At 40.1% G+C, this 15,958-nt stretch overlaps 1 protein-coding gene across 1 annotated transcript in view; it reads left to right on the forward strand.

Moving 5' to 3' along the window:
* The first annotated feature begins 2,211 nt into the window (after window positions 1-2,211).
* The window catches only part of yap1 (Yes1 associated transcriptional regulator), a 40,547-nt gene continuing 26,800 nt past the window's right edge, over window positions 2,212-15,958 (forward strand). Inside the window, exons 1-2 of the mRNA XM_072695524.1 lie at window positions 2,212-2,868; window positions 6,383-6,618. Coding sequence (XP_072551625.1) covers window positions 2,668-2,868; window positions 6,383-6,618 — 437 coding nt within the window. The 5' untranslated portion in view covers window positions 2,212-2,667. The remainder of the gene's footprint in view (window positions 2,869-6,382; window positions 6,619-15,958) is intronic.

The following is a 15,958-nucleotide window of genomic DNA, read 5'->3' on the forward strand; positions in this document are numbered from 1 at the left end:
CTGCTTTACTGTGACTCACGCCTCTGAATTTGGGGCTTTGGCCTTTTTTTGGTCTTAAAGATCCAACAAAATGAAGAAAACTGTCTGAAACTTCAGTTTTAGACTTAAGTTTCAGTGCTGATGGATGCATAATGTACTTCCAATGTTCTGTGTAGAGTTTTAGACACTCTTTATTAAACTTTAGCACTTTAGAACATTGTTGTAACTCATTTGTGGCATACAGACAACATACAGTCGTGTGCAAAGATCTGTGTGCAAACATTTGTTAAATCTCACATTTCTTTGATTTTCTAAGGGAAAATGCATTAATAAATCATCTACATTAAATATAAAAATAATGTTAACATTTTCTGCATATTTTAGAGCACAGGTCCCATTTATTTTCTGAATTTCAACATGTTAAAAAAATATATAACATAACATATTTAATGTGCTGTTATTTTGTGTTCTGTTATTATTCGTGACTTTACAGGAGAAGGCATAAATGTCCTTAAAATAACAAAATTTATAATGTAAAATAACAGCTTATTCCCAATCATTTCGAGCATTTCTGTTGGTCTGTTCATCCAGAATTATTTACAAAGTGTACAGAGAAGCTACAGGGGTCAACTAAAAACAGACAAAAATGGAGACACGTTTTTCATTGGACAGCAGCGACATGCTACATTTAATGTTGTTGTTTTTTGTTTTTTTTGCAATATGTTAAATTGAGCTACTTAACAGTAATTATGCTTAAGAATATGCAGATGTAGAGGATCCTCTGAGATTTTCACTGAGAAAAAAACCCACATGTAATATGACCTGGGGTGCCCAGACTTTTGCATAAGCTGCAGACCCAACTGTAGACCTATGTGGGTCATAGAACCCTACTGGAGGTCATTTTTGCACCATATGTGGCTTTAGAAGCACACACTGCACCAACAAACCACCAGCAGAGCAAGTTCCCTTTAAGTGGAATAATGCTGAATTACTCCTTTAGGAAAGAATAAATAGTAAGTAATAGTAATTTTGTAAGAATAAATGCGAGTAAAAACAACAAAAGAACAGGTTGTTCGATAATTAGGTGCAAGAAAAGTGGCGAATTTACTTAAAATACGACCATTTTTGGACCACAAAGCTCTGTAACTTCTCTGCAGCGCAGCAGTAAAAGCTGTGGTGTCTTTAAATCCTCCAGCTTGGCCCCGCCCCCTTCTGGATCAATAGTCACGTGAGAGCAGCAATCCATGAACCGAATTGTTCATTTGAACCGATTCACAAGTTGACGTGATTGTAGATGAGTGGCGTCTAAGTAATGTCCACATACTCACACAGAGTATATCAGTATAGTATAATAATATAGAAAATGCATAAAACATTTAAGTTAATTAATTACCTTCTTTTTATATTGTTAATTACTTAGAATAAAGTGAAGTAATAAAAGGAAAAAATAGTTTACATTACACATCGGTTGGGTCCTTTAAAAACAAGCACAAAAATATAAAAGAAAACAAACAGACAAAAAAAAAAACCCAAAAAAACTAATACATCAATACCAACATCTCTAGTACTCACATTGTGTAATCTAAGTACATCTAAAATAAACCAAATCAAACAAGCAAAAGAAATTGTACGATATATCTATATAATAAAATGAATAAAAATATTAATAAAGAAGGGTCTTTTATACATAAATCGTATGGCGCCCAAATAAATATGAAGGTATAAATAAAAAATAATATTTACTAATATTGACTTTAGATATTTTAAATGTCATAATTAGTTTAGATAAATGAATACAATATTTTAACAATCGTAACCTCAATTTAATATATAATTATCTTAGGTTAATTAAACATTACCTCATACACTCGACCTAATAAATCCTTCCCTCAGTTTCATTCAAGTGGCCCCATTAAACTCAGGGGACGTTTTATTCATTTAAGGGAACATTTTAAGTCTCTGCATGTTAAACTACTGTGTTTCCACCTTTTTCCTTTAGGATCTCCGTAGCTGATATACAGATATTATTAAATAATATAGACGAATCGTTTTTCTTGATCGATTTTCTTTCTCAATTTAGTGAATTTTGAATCTACGAATCGGACGTTCGACTCATTAAAACGGACCAGTCTAAAGAATCGACTCTTCAAACTGATTCGAACTTCCCTAAAGTCCTGCCCAAAAAGTTGGAGGCGAAGTTGGGAGAGAAAAAAAAACACAGAAGGGAAAAAGTTAGCTGAGTGAGTGCGCAGTGATTTCCAAACTCGCACTGCTCTCGCTTCCAATGTCTCGGATTGAAGACCGCCAGCTTCGGGAAACTTTTTTCGTTTACGGACTGAAACTTTGATGGTTTTTAAACATTTTTGGACGGATTTTCGCCAAGTAGCTGCTGGATAGATATGCGCGTGACCGCTTCACTGAGCGCGTCCTCGCGAAGCAGAAACAGAAAACCGTTGGCTGTGTTTCTGTTTGTGTGTTATTTTGGGTTTGTTCCCGCAAAACTCGGATAAATAACAGCTGACAAGAACCTGAGGAAATTGATCTCGTCTACACACGCTCACTTTTGGAGTCTACGGTCCAAAGTTGACGTGACTTTCCAAACTTTGTGAGCATTTAGTCTCCAGAGTGACTGATTTTTCCTCCTAGGAGTTTTTTTTTTTGTGTGTGTGTTTCTAATCTTTGGCAGTCATGGATCCGAGCCAGCACAACCCTCCTGCCGGCCACCAGATCGTCCACGTCCGAGGGGATTCAGAGACGGATCTGGAGGCTCTTTTTAACGCCGTGATGAACCCGAAAAACGCAGCCGTGCCCCCCTCCGTTCCCATGAGGATGAGAAAACTGCCAGACTCCTTCTTCAAGCCTCCAGAGCCAAAGTCGCACTCCAGACAAGTAAGACAAGGCTAGAACTACAGATCTAAGCCGTCCATACACTTCAGCGCAAACCTGTACACAGCTAAACATACCTTAACATACCTTAACACAGCTAAACATACCTTAACACAGTTTAACACACTTTAACACACTTTAAACCACCTGGCCAGCTAAATAACCTGTCTTACACTAATATATAGCTATTGTAAACACATTTAAACCATAACTAGATGCATATTACTTGGAAATATCTCTCATTTGGACTTTTTTTATTATTTAAAGTCAAGCCAAACAACAGAGGCGTAAGAAACTACAGTAGACCAAAAGTTGCTATTTTTTCTAGCCAGTTTACTCTGCGCATGCGCAGAGGCGCCTCTCCTCTCCCCTCCTTCCTCACCCTGAGCTGAGATTTGCCCCGGGACAGGCCTCCTGCTTCCTCCCTCTCTCTCTCTCTCTCTCTCTCTCTCTCTCTCTCTCTCCCTCCTCCTTAGCTTAGCATACACCAGGCTGGCCCACATTAGGAGAGCCTTGCTTTCATATCTCATAGCTCGTTTGCTGTAGAAGTGGGCTTAGAGAGCTTCAGCTTGGTTGTAAAGCTCAGAAGTCTTAGAAATGTGTGGTTAAGTGCAGTCCTCCTTAGAGAACTAAATAAATAAATGGCACCATCATCATGTGTAGACATACATATGCTTACATATGCACTTTTAACACTTTCATTGATGCACCAAAAAGCAGCAAAAATTGTGCAAATATAAAAAGCCTAAGTGAAAAGACAAGAACAGGATGAAAGCTAAGAATCTAGGGTGAATAAATAAGGTGTGATTTTCTACAGTAACACATGAGAGGATCAGTGAGGCAGCTTTCTGTTTTTTTGCTCCAAACATTCGGACCTTTAACCGCTCATACCCACCTGGCCTTTTCTGCTGACTTTTTGAAGTACTTCCTAGCTGTCATGCAGTTGTTGACCGTTACCTTTAGCACTCTATTAGTTCCACTTATTTTTATTTTTTATTTTTTTTGCACATTTTTGCTGCTTTTGTAAGCATCCGTGAAAAGTTCTGCACATATGATGATTGTGATTCTTCATATTCTCAATATTATTTGTTTAAATATTTAAAAAATAGTTTTGTGCATCACGTTTTTTCAGTTGCACTTGTTTTACTTCTGTGGATCTCTAAAAAGCCAAGTATGGTGTTTTTTTATTAATTAATTATTAATATGGTTATTTATTCATCTCTAAAGCTTGCAGATAATCACAAATGTAGTGCACAGGCTTTACACGTTAAAGCTGTTTAACAAATCTGACATGCTCGTATAGTTTCGGGGCACATTTGGCGTGCATCACAGTTTGGCTTTGCGAGTACCTGCTAGTGATGATGTAATGACACAGTTCTCATGTATCTTTTCTATTCCTCATCCTGATCTACTGGAATAGCAGTGTGACTCAGGCTGTTGTGTGAGTCACTAACTTAACCAACCATACACTCCCTTTTTTGTCCTTCTCAGAAGCTCCTTTTAATATAATTCCCAAATATTGAGTCCGTTATCCGCCTCTGTACTTGAACGCTGTGGGAGTCTGGTTTTTTGTTTTTTATTATTATTATTATTCAGGTCAGCTTTTCCACTGAAAGGCAGGAAATGTACAGTACAAATGAAGAATTCTCTTTAAAAAATTAATATAAGGAATTTAGCCTTAACAGCATACACTCACTCACTGTGCATAATGTGATGGTGTTAGCTGTGCGGTAGTATTGGTATACCAAAAGTGTATTACTGAACTGGTATCAGTGAACACCAGTTCTGTAATACAGGATAGCAGGTTATATGTAGCCCAGCTAGTTTTGCTGTTATACCACTAATATACCATTAATGTTTTCATATTCTTGACAATTCACCCCTTCAGATCAGCAAAAACACATTGTAGATATAGTGGCGCACAGACAGTTTATAGAGAGATGGCAGACCGTCTGAACTTGGTGGGGTTGCTTTATTTTTACTTTTTAAAGTAGCCTTTTAGTGTAGTTTTGCTCATGTTATTAATAATTCACCCTTTCAGGTCCGTATACAAACACTATAGAGAGGCAGTAGACTGCCTGAACTTGGTCCAGTGCATACTTAAAAGTACCATGCTCTTCATGTTCTTGTAGATATACATTGTCACACTGTCATTATTGATTATTTACCCCTTCAGGTCAGCGAATCCAACACTATTGATATGTTAGTATAGACACTCTGTAGCGAGACGATAGACCAGTATTTCTCAGCCCTGGATCGGTGGTCCACTGCCCTGCACTTTTAGTGTCTTTCCTGCTCCTGATGCACCTGATCAGTTAATTAATTGATTAACAGCCCATTATTGCGTGAAAGTGGCTGTGTTAAAGCAGGAAAAGCACTAGGCATTTGGCTTTGAGGACCAGGGTTGAGAAACACTGCAATTTTCTTTAGCTTTTTTAGTTTTTTTTTAGTTGCTCTTGTAGTTAGTAGGGGTCTTAATCACACATTATTGATAATTCATCACCTTCAGGTCAGCAAACAGACACTATAAGATGCTGTTAAATTAGTCTAGACAGTAGACTGACTGGATGTTACCATTTGACTACATTGTAGTTACAAGAGTTATATTAATTAGTTTAGTATGTTATTAGTCATTATATTAGTAATTCACCCCTTCCGGTCCACAAACAAACACTACAGATATATGTTAGCATAGCCAGTTTAAAGGATAAAGGATAAAGGATAAAGGTGCACGTATTCGTCACTGTAAGTGTGCACTGTACAGCGAAATGTGTCCTCCGCATTTAACCCATCTGGTAGTGAACACACACTCACACACACACATGTGTTAGGGGCAGTGAGTACACACACACACCCAGAGCGGTGGGCAGCCAACTCCAGCGCCCGGGGAGCAGAGAGGGTAAAGGGCCTTGCTCAAGGGCCCAACAGTGGCAGCTTGCCGAGCCCGGGAATCGAACCCACAACCCTGTTATCGATATCCCGGCGCTCTAACCGCTGAGCCACCACTGCCCACTGCCACTGTTTATAGAAAGGTGGTAGACTGGCTGAACTTGGGCAGGGGGGTGGTAACTTTTTACCTTTTTAAAGTAACTTTTCAGTTCAAATTGAATTAAAATTTAATTATCTTTAAGTTATAAGAGGTCATAATCTTATATCAGTGATAAATCACTTCACCAGGTTATCAACCAATGCTATAAATATTCATTATAATACTTGGGGGGGGGGGGTAACTTTGCTAACTGCTGTATATATCTATATATAAGTTAGCACAGACAGTGTATGGAAAGACTTTCCGCTGCGATTAGATTTTTTTATGTTTCTGCAGTTATAATGCATCAATTGACTAAATTTGATTCATATTTAGGATAGTTGCTGGCAGGCAGTTCATAAAACTGCAAATAAACACAATTAAAGAGTCACAAATAACGCAGATATATAGCCCACAGGATATCATGGTTAATTCCCATACATTCCAGGTCTAGTAATCGCTCGCTGTTGATATTTTGCCTCCCTCCAGGCCAGCACGGACGCAGGCACGGCCGGCACTCTCACTCCGCAGCATGTCCGAGCACACTCCTCGCCAGCCTCCCTGCAGTTGGGCGCCGTTTCCCCCGGCACACTGAGCGGCCTGACCCCGGCGGGAACCTCCCCTCAGCACCTCCGCCAGCCCTCGTACGAGATTCCCGACGACGTACCCCTGCCTCCAGGCTGGGAGATGGCCAAGACTGCGTCGGGCCAGCGATACTTTCTTAAGTAAGTCATTTAAAGCTCTTCCTACTAACAGCCTTCGCGCCATACTCTTCATTTTAGGTGTCGGCACCTTTTTGTGTTTTTAAAGGTTTTGTCTCTTCCACCATCACTATCTGACTATCTGAGGTGAATCTGAGTAGGCCATCATATATGTACATGTTCCCTGTGGATTTCAGCTGAAGAGCACAAGTTGTAAAACACAATGTAGACATTCAGATTTGTTTAGGGATGGAAGCAAAGGAGTGTAAAACTGCAAGTCATCAGCGTTTTTAGAGCTGACCTCTGTCTGACATTTGGGAGAGGTTTTGCAAAAACATCAAAATTCTACTACTCTCTTTTTTGACCTTGCTTTCCCTCCGCTGTGAAGTATGTGTAGTTATAGTTCTTTAATATTATACAGCACTTCTGTTCTGAACTGGTTGAAAAATAGGGATTTACAATAGGACTGGGCAGTATGACAGTACTTTATTGTATTGCAGTAAAGGATGCTGTGATGCACAGTATACTTTTCTGAGCATATAGATCTCGTCAGTGCCTAAAAATCACTGACCAACTGCCTGTTTAATTACAAAGAGCATAATTAGTCCTGTTTAATTGGAGGAAGTGCAGCACATTCTGAATAAAAGCCACTGTCCTAAGTTTTGGATACTATTTATAAATAGCTGTGTCTAAGGATCAACTGAAACTGTCAAATTTTGTGATAAGTGTCATGTTTTGTGAAAATGTCTTTAAATATACAGACTCAAACATTTGTCATTCTTGGATTTCGGTGTAGGTTACTGTAACTTTAAGTAATACTGGGTAATGTCTGTTGGTCTGTTCGTCATTAAAGTTTGACATTGTTCAAAGGATAGTTGGCAGTTTGAAATGATGTTAAAAAATAATAATAAATACATAAAATAATAAAAACATATAGACATATACAAAAAATATGACATCCATAAGATTCTGATCAGTGGACCTCTATATTTAAAAGCATACAAAGCTATACAGACAAAGAAATGTCCTTACTCTGGAATGTAGTGCGCTAGCTAATATCAGAGCTGTGATGTTAATAAAAACACACTTCATCATGAAATGTGATGTGAATTGGACAGTTGCTCTTTACATTGTGTCCAAATGTCATGATGAATGGACCAATAGAAATACTCCAGAATGACTTGGAATAAAGTCTTTTTACATTGAATTGACTATGTAAAAAGACTTATAGATTAATGTTTTGGAGATATCATCTATATGTATAAATGACATCAGAATGGCACACCTGCCTGCACTTTACAGCATAAAGAACAGAAACTTGTGAAATTGAAGATCGGCCAGCCGGCTGTGCTCAGCATATAGGTGACGGAGTGTGTTTTAACACGTGTTGATCTGAATCACACATTTAAATGGTGTGAGTGTGGGTTGGAATACACACACTGCTTCAAATTAGACAGTCTCCTCTAATCTCTATAAACACAGAGCCTCTCTCCGATGGGTCCGAGCTGTGCTGTTAGCCTCCATGCTCAGCCTGTGTGTGTGTGTATGTGAGTGAGTGAGAGAGTGTGTGCACTCAGTGCCTGTATGGATCATGTTTCAGACAGGAACAAAGGGCCAGTGTAGCAGGGGGGAGTGAGTAGAGGACAGGGAGGCCTGCTAAACTCATCTGCCTGATTTCAGGGCCTCGGACACAAGAGAGAAAGAGTTCTTTTGACTTTTAACTGCTTGTTTCATTAAAGAAAGAGAGCGATTAGACCTGTTTAATTGGATTCTTTGCAGTATAGTATGTGAAATATTGAGCAAATCCACCGTGCTGACAGATCTTTAGTGTTTTAGTGCTGTTCCATGACTTTTAATACAACCTAAGGATTACTAATTGGTAACTCCACTAAAAGCAGTGCAAACGTGCAAAAGTTATAACAGTGGGGGGAACCACGGTAGTTCCAAGAAGTTTAAGAGGTTGAAAACTTGGCACCTCTTGGAGCCTTTTTTTATCAAACAGAAAAATATCAAACAGAATTTGAATGTCATGTCAGTTACGAGATCATTTATTGTGCTGAATAATGAGTAGGCATAATCTTTCAACTAAAATTAGTAAACCTGAACTCTTGGCAAAGAGGCCACTATCAAGTACAGCTTCTTTGACAATTTTGGTGCTATATGGAAGTGTTGGGGGACGGCGGCAATTTGAAGAACCACAAACAAGGTTTCCCGTCATATACTCTAAGCAAAAAGGGTTCTATATATGTACTACTGGAGTCTTTGACCTTTGTAATTAATGTGGAACCATTAAGTATGTAGAACCATTGCATACGCTTGCAGAACACTTGAGGAACCCATTTTAAGGGTGGAGCAGTTTCATAGTAATTACCAAGTGATTTGAAGTAATTACTGAACAGTAAGTGCCAAGATTAATGATGTAGCAATACGCCTGCAGTTAAAGGTATTAGGTTCTAGCTAAAGACTAAAACCTACATCTTAATCATTGGTAGTTTGTGCTGGTGTAAGCAGCAGTGAATATCCTTTAAGTACTAAAGACTTATAGTTGTGTTTTAGTTCAATGAAAAACTTAATGAACAAGATTTAGCAATGTCCCCAGATGCAACCAATCCAAGACATTGACCAAGCGTTTGTTTGCAATGTTAGCCTTTCACCAGCTCTTCTCTGTGAATACTTGCTCAAAATTGTCAGATATTTTTTAGTTAGCGCAGTCAGTGTGGTCTAGAACACAACTTGATTTATTTTTGTCTAAAAACTATTAAATTAAACTTCTCCACAAAGCTGAAAGGTGTCCACTATTAACTTAACCAACTTTTAAATAAGGTCTATTCACACTGTTTCACTAAATCTCCTTTAATATCCTCATTTATGTGGCCTTTGGGTCGGTTTCTGATCTAAATAACTGACAATCTGGTGATATATTTACAGAAATGAGCTTGCAGACAGTCTGTGAGTCCTGTGATGTTAGCAACGCTAGCCTAGCATCTCGTGTTGCGCACAAAAGAAGCATGCATCAGGTATCAAACATGTATTGCATTGGGCCACAGATAAATCACGTTCATTTGACTCTTCACCGAACTGTTCCTTTAAGCTGCATCGTCATGGAGGAGATTGTTTTATATAAGACAAACAAGAGATTGACTCATTCCACGTGACGTTCCCCTTTAATTACATCTTCTCCTTCTCTGCGTAAAAACGCCTCTCCTTTCCTGGGGTTTTAAAATTGACGACCCGTCTGACCAATCGGTTCTGGACAAACATGATTACCCTCAGATTTACTGGGATAAAAAGGGAGAGCTTTTGAAGCCAGATGTTTTGGAGGAGAAACATCTGGAGAACATCTGCTTCGTTGTGGAGCAGTTCTGCCGAAAGTGGCGCAGATTTTAAAAAAAGAGAGAGAGAGAGAGAGAGAGAGAGAGAAAGAAAACGCAAGGAAAAGAAAAAAGCACAAGGGCTTCGGGACGGGAAGAAGGAAAAGAGGGAAGGAAAGCTGCCGTTCGGTCGGTCGGCTCAGCAGAGCAAAGCAAAGCCAGTGTTTCTGGAAGTCTCCCAACTGCTAATGCATCAGACAATGAGGACTAATCCTGAAGACACAGACACTGACAATCAACTGCTGAAAATGGGGTAGAGGAGGAGGAAGAGGAAGAAAGCAAGGTCCCTGTCAGACATTTTTAAAAGGCTCCCTCAAGAACACACACACACACAGAGACACACACACACACATTCACTTGGGGAGTCCCCCTGTCTGTGTGTGGGCATTGTTTGATCTCTATACACTGTCTCTTTGGGCGCTTGAATGCACAAATGAGGAGTGTCAGAGTTGAGCCCTTTCTCCCTGCATGTAGACCACCCCCCACACCCCCCTCTTTTCCCCTCTTTTTGTTTGCGGGTCGAAGCGAGATGGGAACCGTATTTTCTTCATCTCGCTGTTTGTTGTTGACCTCGGCCCTGTTTGTGGTCCACTTTCCCACAGGATACCGATTTAGTTTGTCAACAACCGCTTGGTTTTCTCACTGTGAACGCCCATGTGACCTCCACAGGGGTACAGACGGGGGGAAGGATGTAAAGAGTCAAAGGCTGGAGCGGGTGATTTGGCGATATCATCGTTGCCATAGAAAAATGTAAAATATATATATAATCATTTATAGAGAGCCTATAGAAAGCAACAACCAGTATGCATAGTAACAAGGATCTGATTGGCTGACAGTTCATTACGCCATTATCTTACTGTATATCTTTAATGTTACCGGTTGTTCCACTGGTCCTGTAACTTCTCAGATATTTAAGCCATATTTATTTGGACAGTCAGCCTGTCTTATTTAAACCTCAGACATTAAGTCGCATAGGAGGCTTGGTCAGGTAGCAGGAGACCCCAACGCCTGAGTCTTCTGTCAGCGCCGGGCCAGACAGGTGGGCAGCAGTGTGTTGTTGAAGGCAGCGGTGCTTGTGTTTTGCTGGTGTGTGTGGTGTTTTTGCCGGATCGCTCACCCCAACCAGGGCTGTAGTAAGTGCTAAGCGCTGCATTATGATATGGTTTGTTATTCATAGCCTGCTTGTAGTATTTCCAAGGCGCTGCAGATCAAAGTGTAGACACAGGATCTGCAGACTAGCAGGCAGCCTCTGTAAGCCTCCACCAAAATACATAACCACACTCTCTCCTATTTATAAACAGGGTCTGCGTGGACAGAGGGGGTGATTTAAAGAGAGCGCTAACCAATCTCTGTGTGTGTGTCTCTCTCTCTCTCTCTTTCTCTCTCTCTCTCTCTCTCTCTGTCTGTCTGACTCCTTCCTTTTTCCATCATATTTTCTTATTCCCTCTCCTTTGTCTTTCTTTTACTCACCCTCACTCTCTCGCCTTCCCTTTTCTTTCTGTCTTGGTCACTCTCTCGTTTCTTTCTCTGTCTTTCTCTGTATTTCTCTGTATTTTTTTTTCATACACACACACACACACATACACACAGGCACACACGCACACACACACACACACCTCTCATCCAAGGTCAGAGACTGCAGTAGAGAAGCTGAGCATGCGTGTGTGTGTGTGTTTATGACTCGCGCGCCACTCTTTGATGTGTCAGTGTGATCAGCAGGAGCTGTACTTGTGGCCGGGGGTGAGTCACCGAGCCGTAGTGACTCTTACTGGGACTGCGAGCTTTTCCGCTTTGGCATGAATGGGAGTTCAGTCAGTGACGCAGCCATGACACTGCATCAACACAGTCCAAGCTGAGCACTTCAGAGAGGAGGAGGAAAAGACAGAAACTGAAAGAGTCAGAGAGAGAGGGTGTCACTGTGTCTCTGCCTTTGTTTTCCTGCTGAAACAGTGGACATTATTCAGCCCAGACGCCAGCGGACCCTCATGTGAGCCAGACAAAAATAGACTCTCGCTCGCTCTCACACTAGATAAAAAGTTTACAAAGGAACTGAAAGGTCACAGTTTTCTCTCTTTAATGTCAGGACTGGTGTTAATTGTGTCGGTGCCTGAAGAGAAGGTTGTAGAAACCTATCGGATACGTTCTGTTCTGAACTCTGGTTGGCTGACATTCAAAAAAGTTGTAAAGAATTGAATGTGTGCAGGTATGACCACACATTAGCTAAATGTTGTATGAATGTCAGTGGAATTCCTCTTTAAGCCATTGTAGAGAGACATATCCAGTCAGAATGATTCACAGTGGTTTGGATTATTATAATTCTTATAAATAATGAGATGTCTGATCTCTCAGCCTTTGGCCGAAAACATTACTTTTTTTAAAAACCATTTATAAAGAGAGGTACATTCAGGGCATTGTGAGGCCAAATAGTCCCTAAAGAAGCTTGAAGCTGGGGTTATAAGATTATAATAATATTATAATAAGATAATTATAAATTAGCTATAAAAAAAACAATTGGCTAAAGATTTTGGAGTTTATCACAACTGGTTTGACAATCCTTTACCAGTGTTTTATGGTGAATCTCTCCTAAATCTGTCCCACTTTTTATGTCCTAGGTTAGCATTAGTAGCATTATTAGAGAATTTACTAGTTGTAAACACATTATGCCATATTTTGCGCATCCAAACATCATGTAACCACGTCCACATGTAGAAGCTGAACAGTACTGTTTGTATGACTAATAAGATCAAATAAGAAACAAACAGATAAACTGTGTAATACTACTGCTGTTATTACTGTTGATGTATGGTGCGGCCATCTTTTTTGGATTTTACAACCCAACACTGGATTGGTGAGGCTGTTCCAACTTTCTGAGTAGGAAATTCAACTTCCAGTTGAAATGTCCTGCTTGGAACTCCAACAAAAATTCAGTCAATCCAGTTCTAACAGATTTACAGGTTTAGGTTTCGCCATCACCAGCCTCCCATTTGAACCCCGGACGTGGTGGTGGTGGTAAAATGGCTATATTTGGCGTTCTGGCTCTATTCACCACCACTGTAAAGAAATCAGCTGATAAGCTTTTCTAGAATTAACTACACGTCTCAAGCACTGAATTTGTAATATCAGGAATTCCGCTTTAGTTAAAAAAAAGTTGGTTGATACTTATGTTGACAATCATAGCCCACTGAAACCCAACACCTACTACTGCTGTTAATATTTATGGTTATGAATATTAATCATTAATAGGTATTTTGGCCTGATACAGGTCCAGTATCCAATATTCTCAATGCACATATCTGACAAATATAGAAACTGGGCCTAAAACCTCATCTGAAATCTAGATGCCAGTATTAATAATACATTAGTAATAGATAATACATTGATTTACTAGATGAAATACGTAACATTGTGTATTATCGACACCTTCTTTAACTCTATGTTTACAGTAATTACTTTTTGAAGGGGACAAGGGGAAGTTGATTATCGATTTCTATTTATTCATTTTCTCTCTCTCTCTCTCTCTCTCTCTCTCTCTCTCTCTCTCTCACTCTCTCTCTCCCCCCACCCCCTTGTCTGCCAGCTTCCATTATAAAACCCATTGAAGAGAAGAGTGGGAAAAGGTCAACATGGTGTGTTGACCTATTCTTTTTTTCTCCCCCTCTTCTCCCCCAGCAGTTTGCTGTGAGCTTTGATTTATAATGGGGGACAGAGGGGGGTCACCTTGTTTAGTTCTCGCCTGCCTGTTTAGAGATCGTTTCGGGGCCAAAGCAGCCCACCCCCCAACTATGGAGGGGAAAGGGCTTTGCGGGGCAGAAGTGCTCAGACCAGGGTCATAAACTAATGAAGGGTTCTAATTTAGAGACTGAAGCCAAATAGAGGGACTAATCAGGGTTTCCGCTGGCTTATTAAAGCCAGAGCAGTGCCCTCAGGCCAAAGGGCCCAGAGGCAGGGGGACGATGGGAACCAGTCCTCTGCACCCCTGTGTGATGCTCATTATGTGAACTTTTGTAAGTGTAGTCTTGGTGAAACACATGTTTTTAACATTTAAAGAAAGAATAGTGCATTAGTCTTGTCTAATGCAGTCTAGTTTTTATACAACTTTAGAATGGGAAAAGGAAAGGATCACCATGCAAAAAGTTTTATAATGCAAGAGATTTGAGCTCCCAGACCTTAATTACCTTGTTAGTACTAAGACTGAATAACTGAATAACAGCAATGGCTTATAGGAATTCCATATCTGTTTAGTATGCAAACTTTGTATATATAAACTTTATTATAGTGCAATGTGGGATTGTTACAGTGCACTGAAAATTTGCTACTACTGAACTTGCAGAACCCCAATGTAGTTCAGTATGTAATGAATAGGGCACAGTTTCTGACACAGCTTCTGGTTCCTCAAACATTGTCCTAACAATCAAGAGCAGGCGCTCCTCTAGGCAGCTGTCTAGCTCTCTGATAATTTAAATAATTAATGCTCACAAAGCAGGAAAAGACTGTAAGAAAATAGTAAAGTGTTTTCAGGTAGCTGGTTTCTCAGTTCGTAAGGTAATAAAGACATGGCATTTACCAGGAACAGTGTAGGTCAAGTTGAGGTCTGGAGGACCATGAAAACCTACAGAGAAAACGATTCATAGGATCGCTAAAAGGAAGCAAATTTGAGTCCCCTTATTGGCCACGTTTATACACAACTAGGGTTTCTTTCCTTAAGGCAAAACATGGTGAGTGTAACCATATGATGGAGATAAACTCTTTAGGCAGATTTTTAAAGAGCTCAGTGGGCCAAGATCCAAGAAAGTAAATAAAGCCTTATAAAAGTCCATGTGTGTGAGGAGTTGCCATCTTGGGAGGTTCCTCATGCATTTGTCCATTAGGTCGAGTTTTTTGTCACGTAGGTGAGGAAGACCCTGCTGGAGAGGGGAAACTGAGGCATAAGTGTTTTAATTAGCACGACTGGGTGATCTCCACCTCGCTCCTCCACCAGCGGCTGTGTGGCCACCAGCTCCATAAACCCAGAGCGGCCCCCTTATTTCCTTACGTAGCTGTTAACATTTGCACTCGCGCTCGTTCAGGAAATGGATGAACTCCTAAAGCTACAAATTGGAAAAACACGAGAGCATGACGCGTGGTACATCTGGAGCCTCCGTTTGCAACATCATGTCATCCATGTGTCTTCAGGGCCTTCTCCACAAATGGTCTGCATTGAGCTGTTTAATCGAGAAGCACAGATAAACACACAAACGTTTGTCCTCAGTTTGCTCAGCGCTGAAGGGGAGTTTGCTGTGCTCCTAGAGGCATTTCCGACTGCAAGCAGTGGGTCTGCACAGCCAAAGAGCTTTCAGTTGGCTTTGAGGAGTTATTTACTCAAGTGAGAAAAGGTTTTTGGATTATTTCTGCATTTTCATGTGTTTTTAAGGGCAGTAAGGAAAAGTAGTTCACTAATTTAAACTTATTTTAGATACTAAGCACCTCATGGACCTGGCTTGTAGCTCACACATTCACCCACTCACATGTAGCAGGCTAAGGTTCTTCAAAAAGGGGCTCCGTGCTTGCTAACTTCTGGTGCTTTGCATCACTGACACTGCATGTTCTTGCTAGGCCTGTACATTTCTAAAATTGGCAGCATACAATGTATTAAACTGAATGTAAGTAAAAAATATCAATGGTTTTAAATTTGGTATTCTTGTGGTTTGAAAAACTGCTCAAGAGAATCGTTGACGTAATTGATTATAAAAATATGTAGATTTTTAATAACGTGTGTTGTATCACAAAGATGGCTGCACCCACTAAAAAAAAACAGTGGCTATACCGCAAATCACACACTACCACACTAAATAGCGCACCGTCACTAGAAGTACATAGATTAATGTATATAAGGACACAGGTATCGATTTCTCCAGGAAAGCAAGCTACGGCTTTAGCACTCTCCCAAGGACTTCTAAAGTGTAGGAGTATTTTGGACAGTTTTAAGGTGGGAGGCAGCCTAACAGGACCTTATT

This window comes from Salminus brasiliensis, chromosome 13 (assembly GCF_030463535.1).
Source record: "Salminus brasiliensis chromosome 13, fSalBra1.hap2, whole genome shotgun sequence".
Classification (NCBI taxonomy): Eukaryota; Metazoa; Chordata; class Actinopteri; order Characiformes; family Bryconidae; genus Salminus; species Salminus brasiliensis.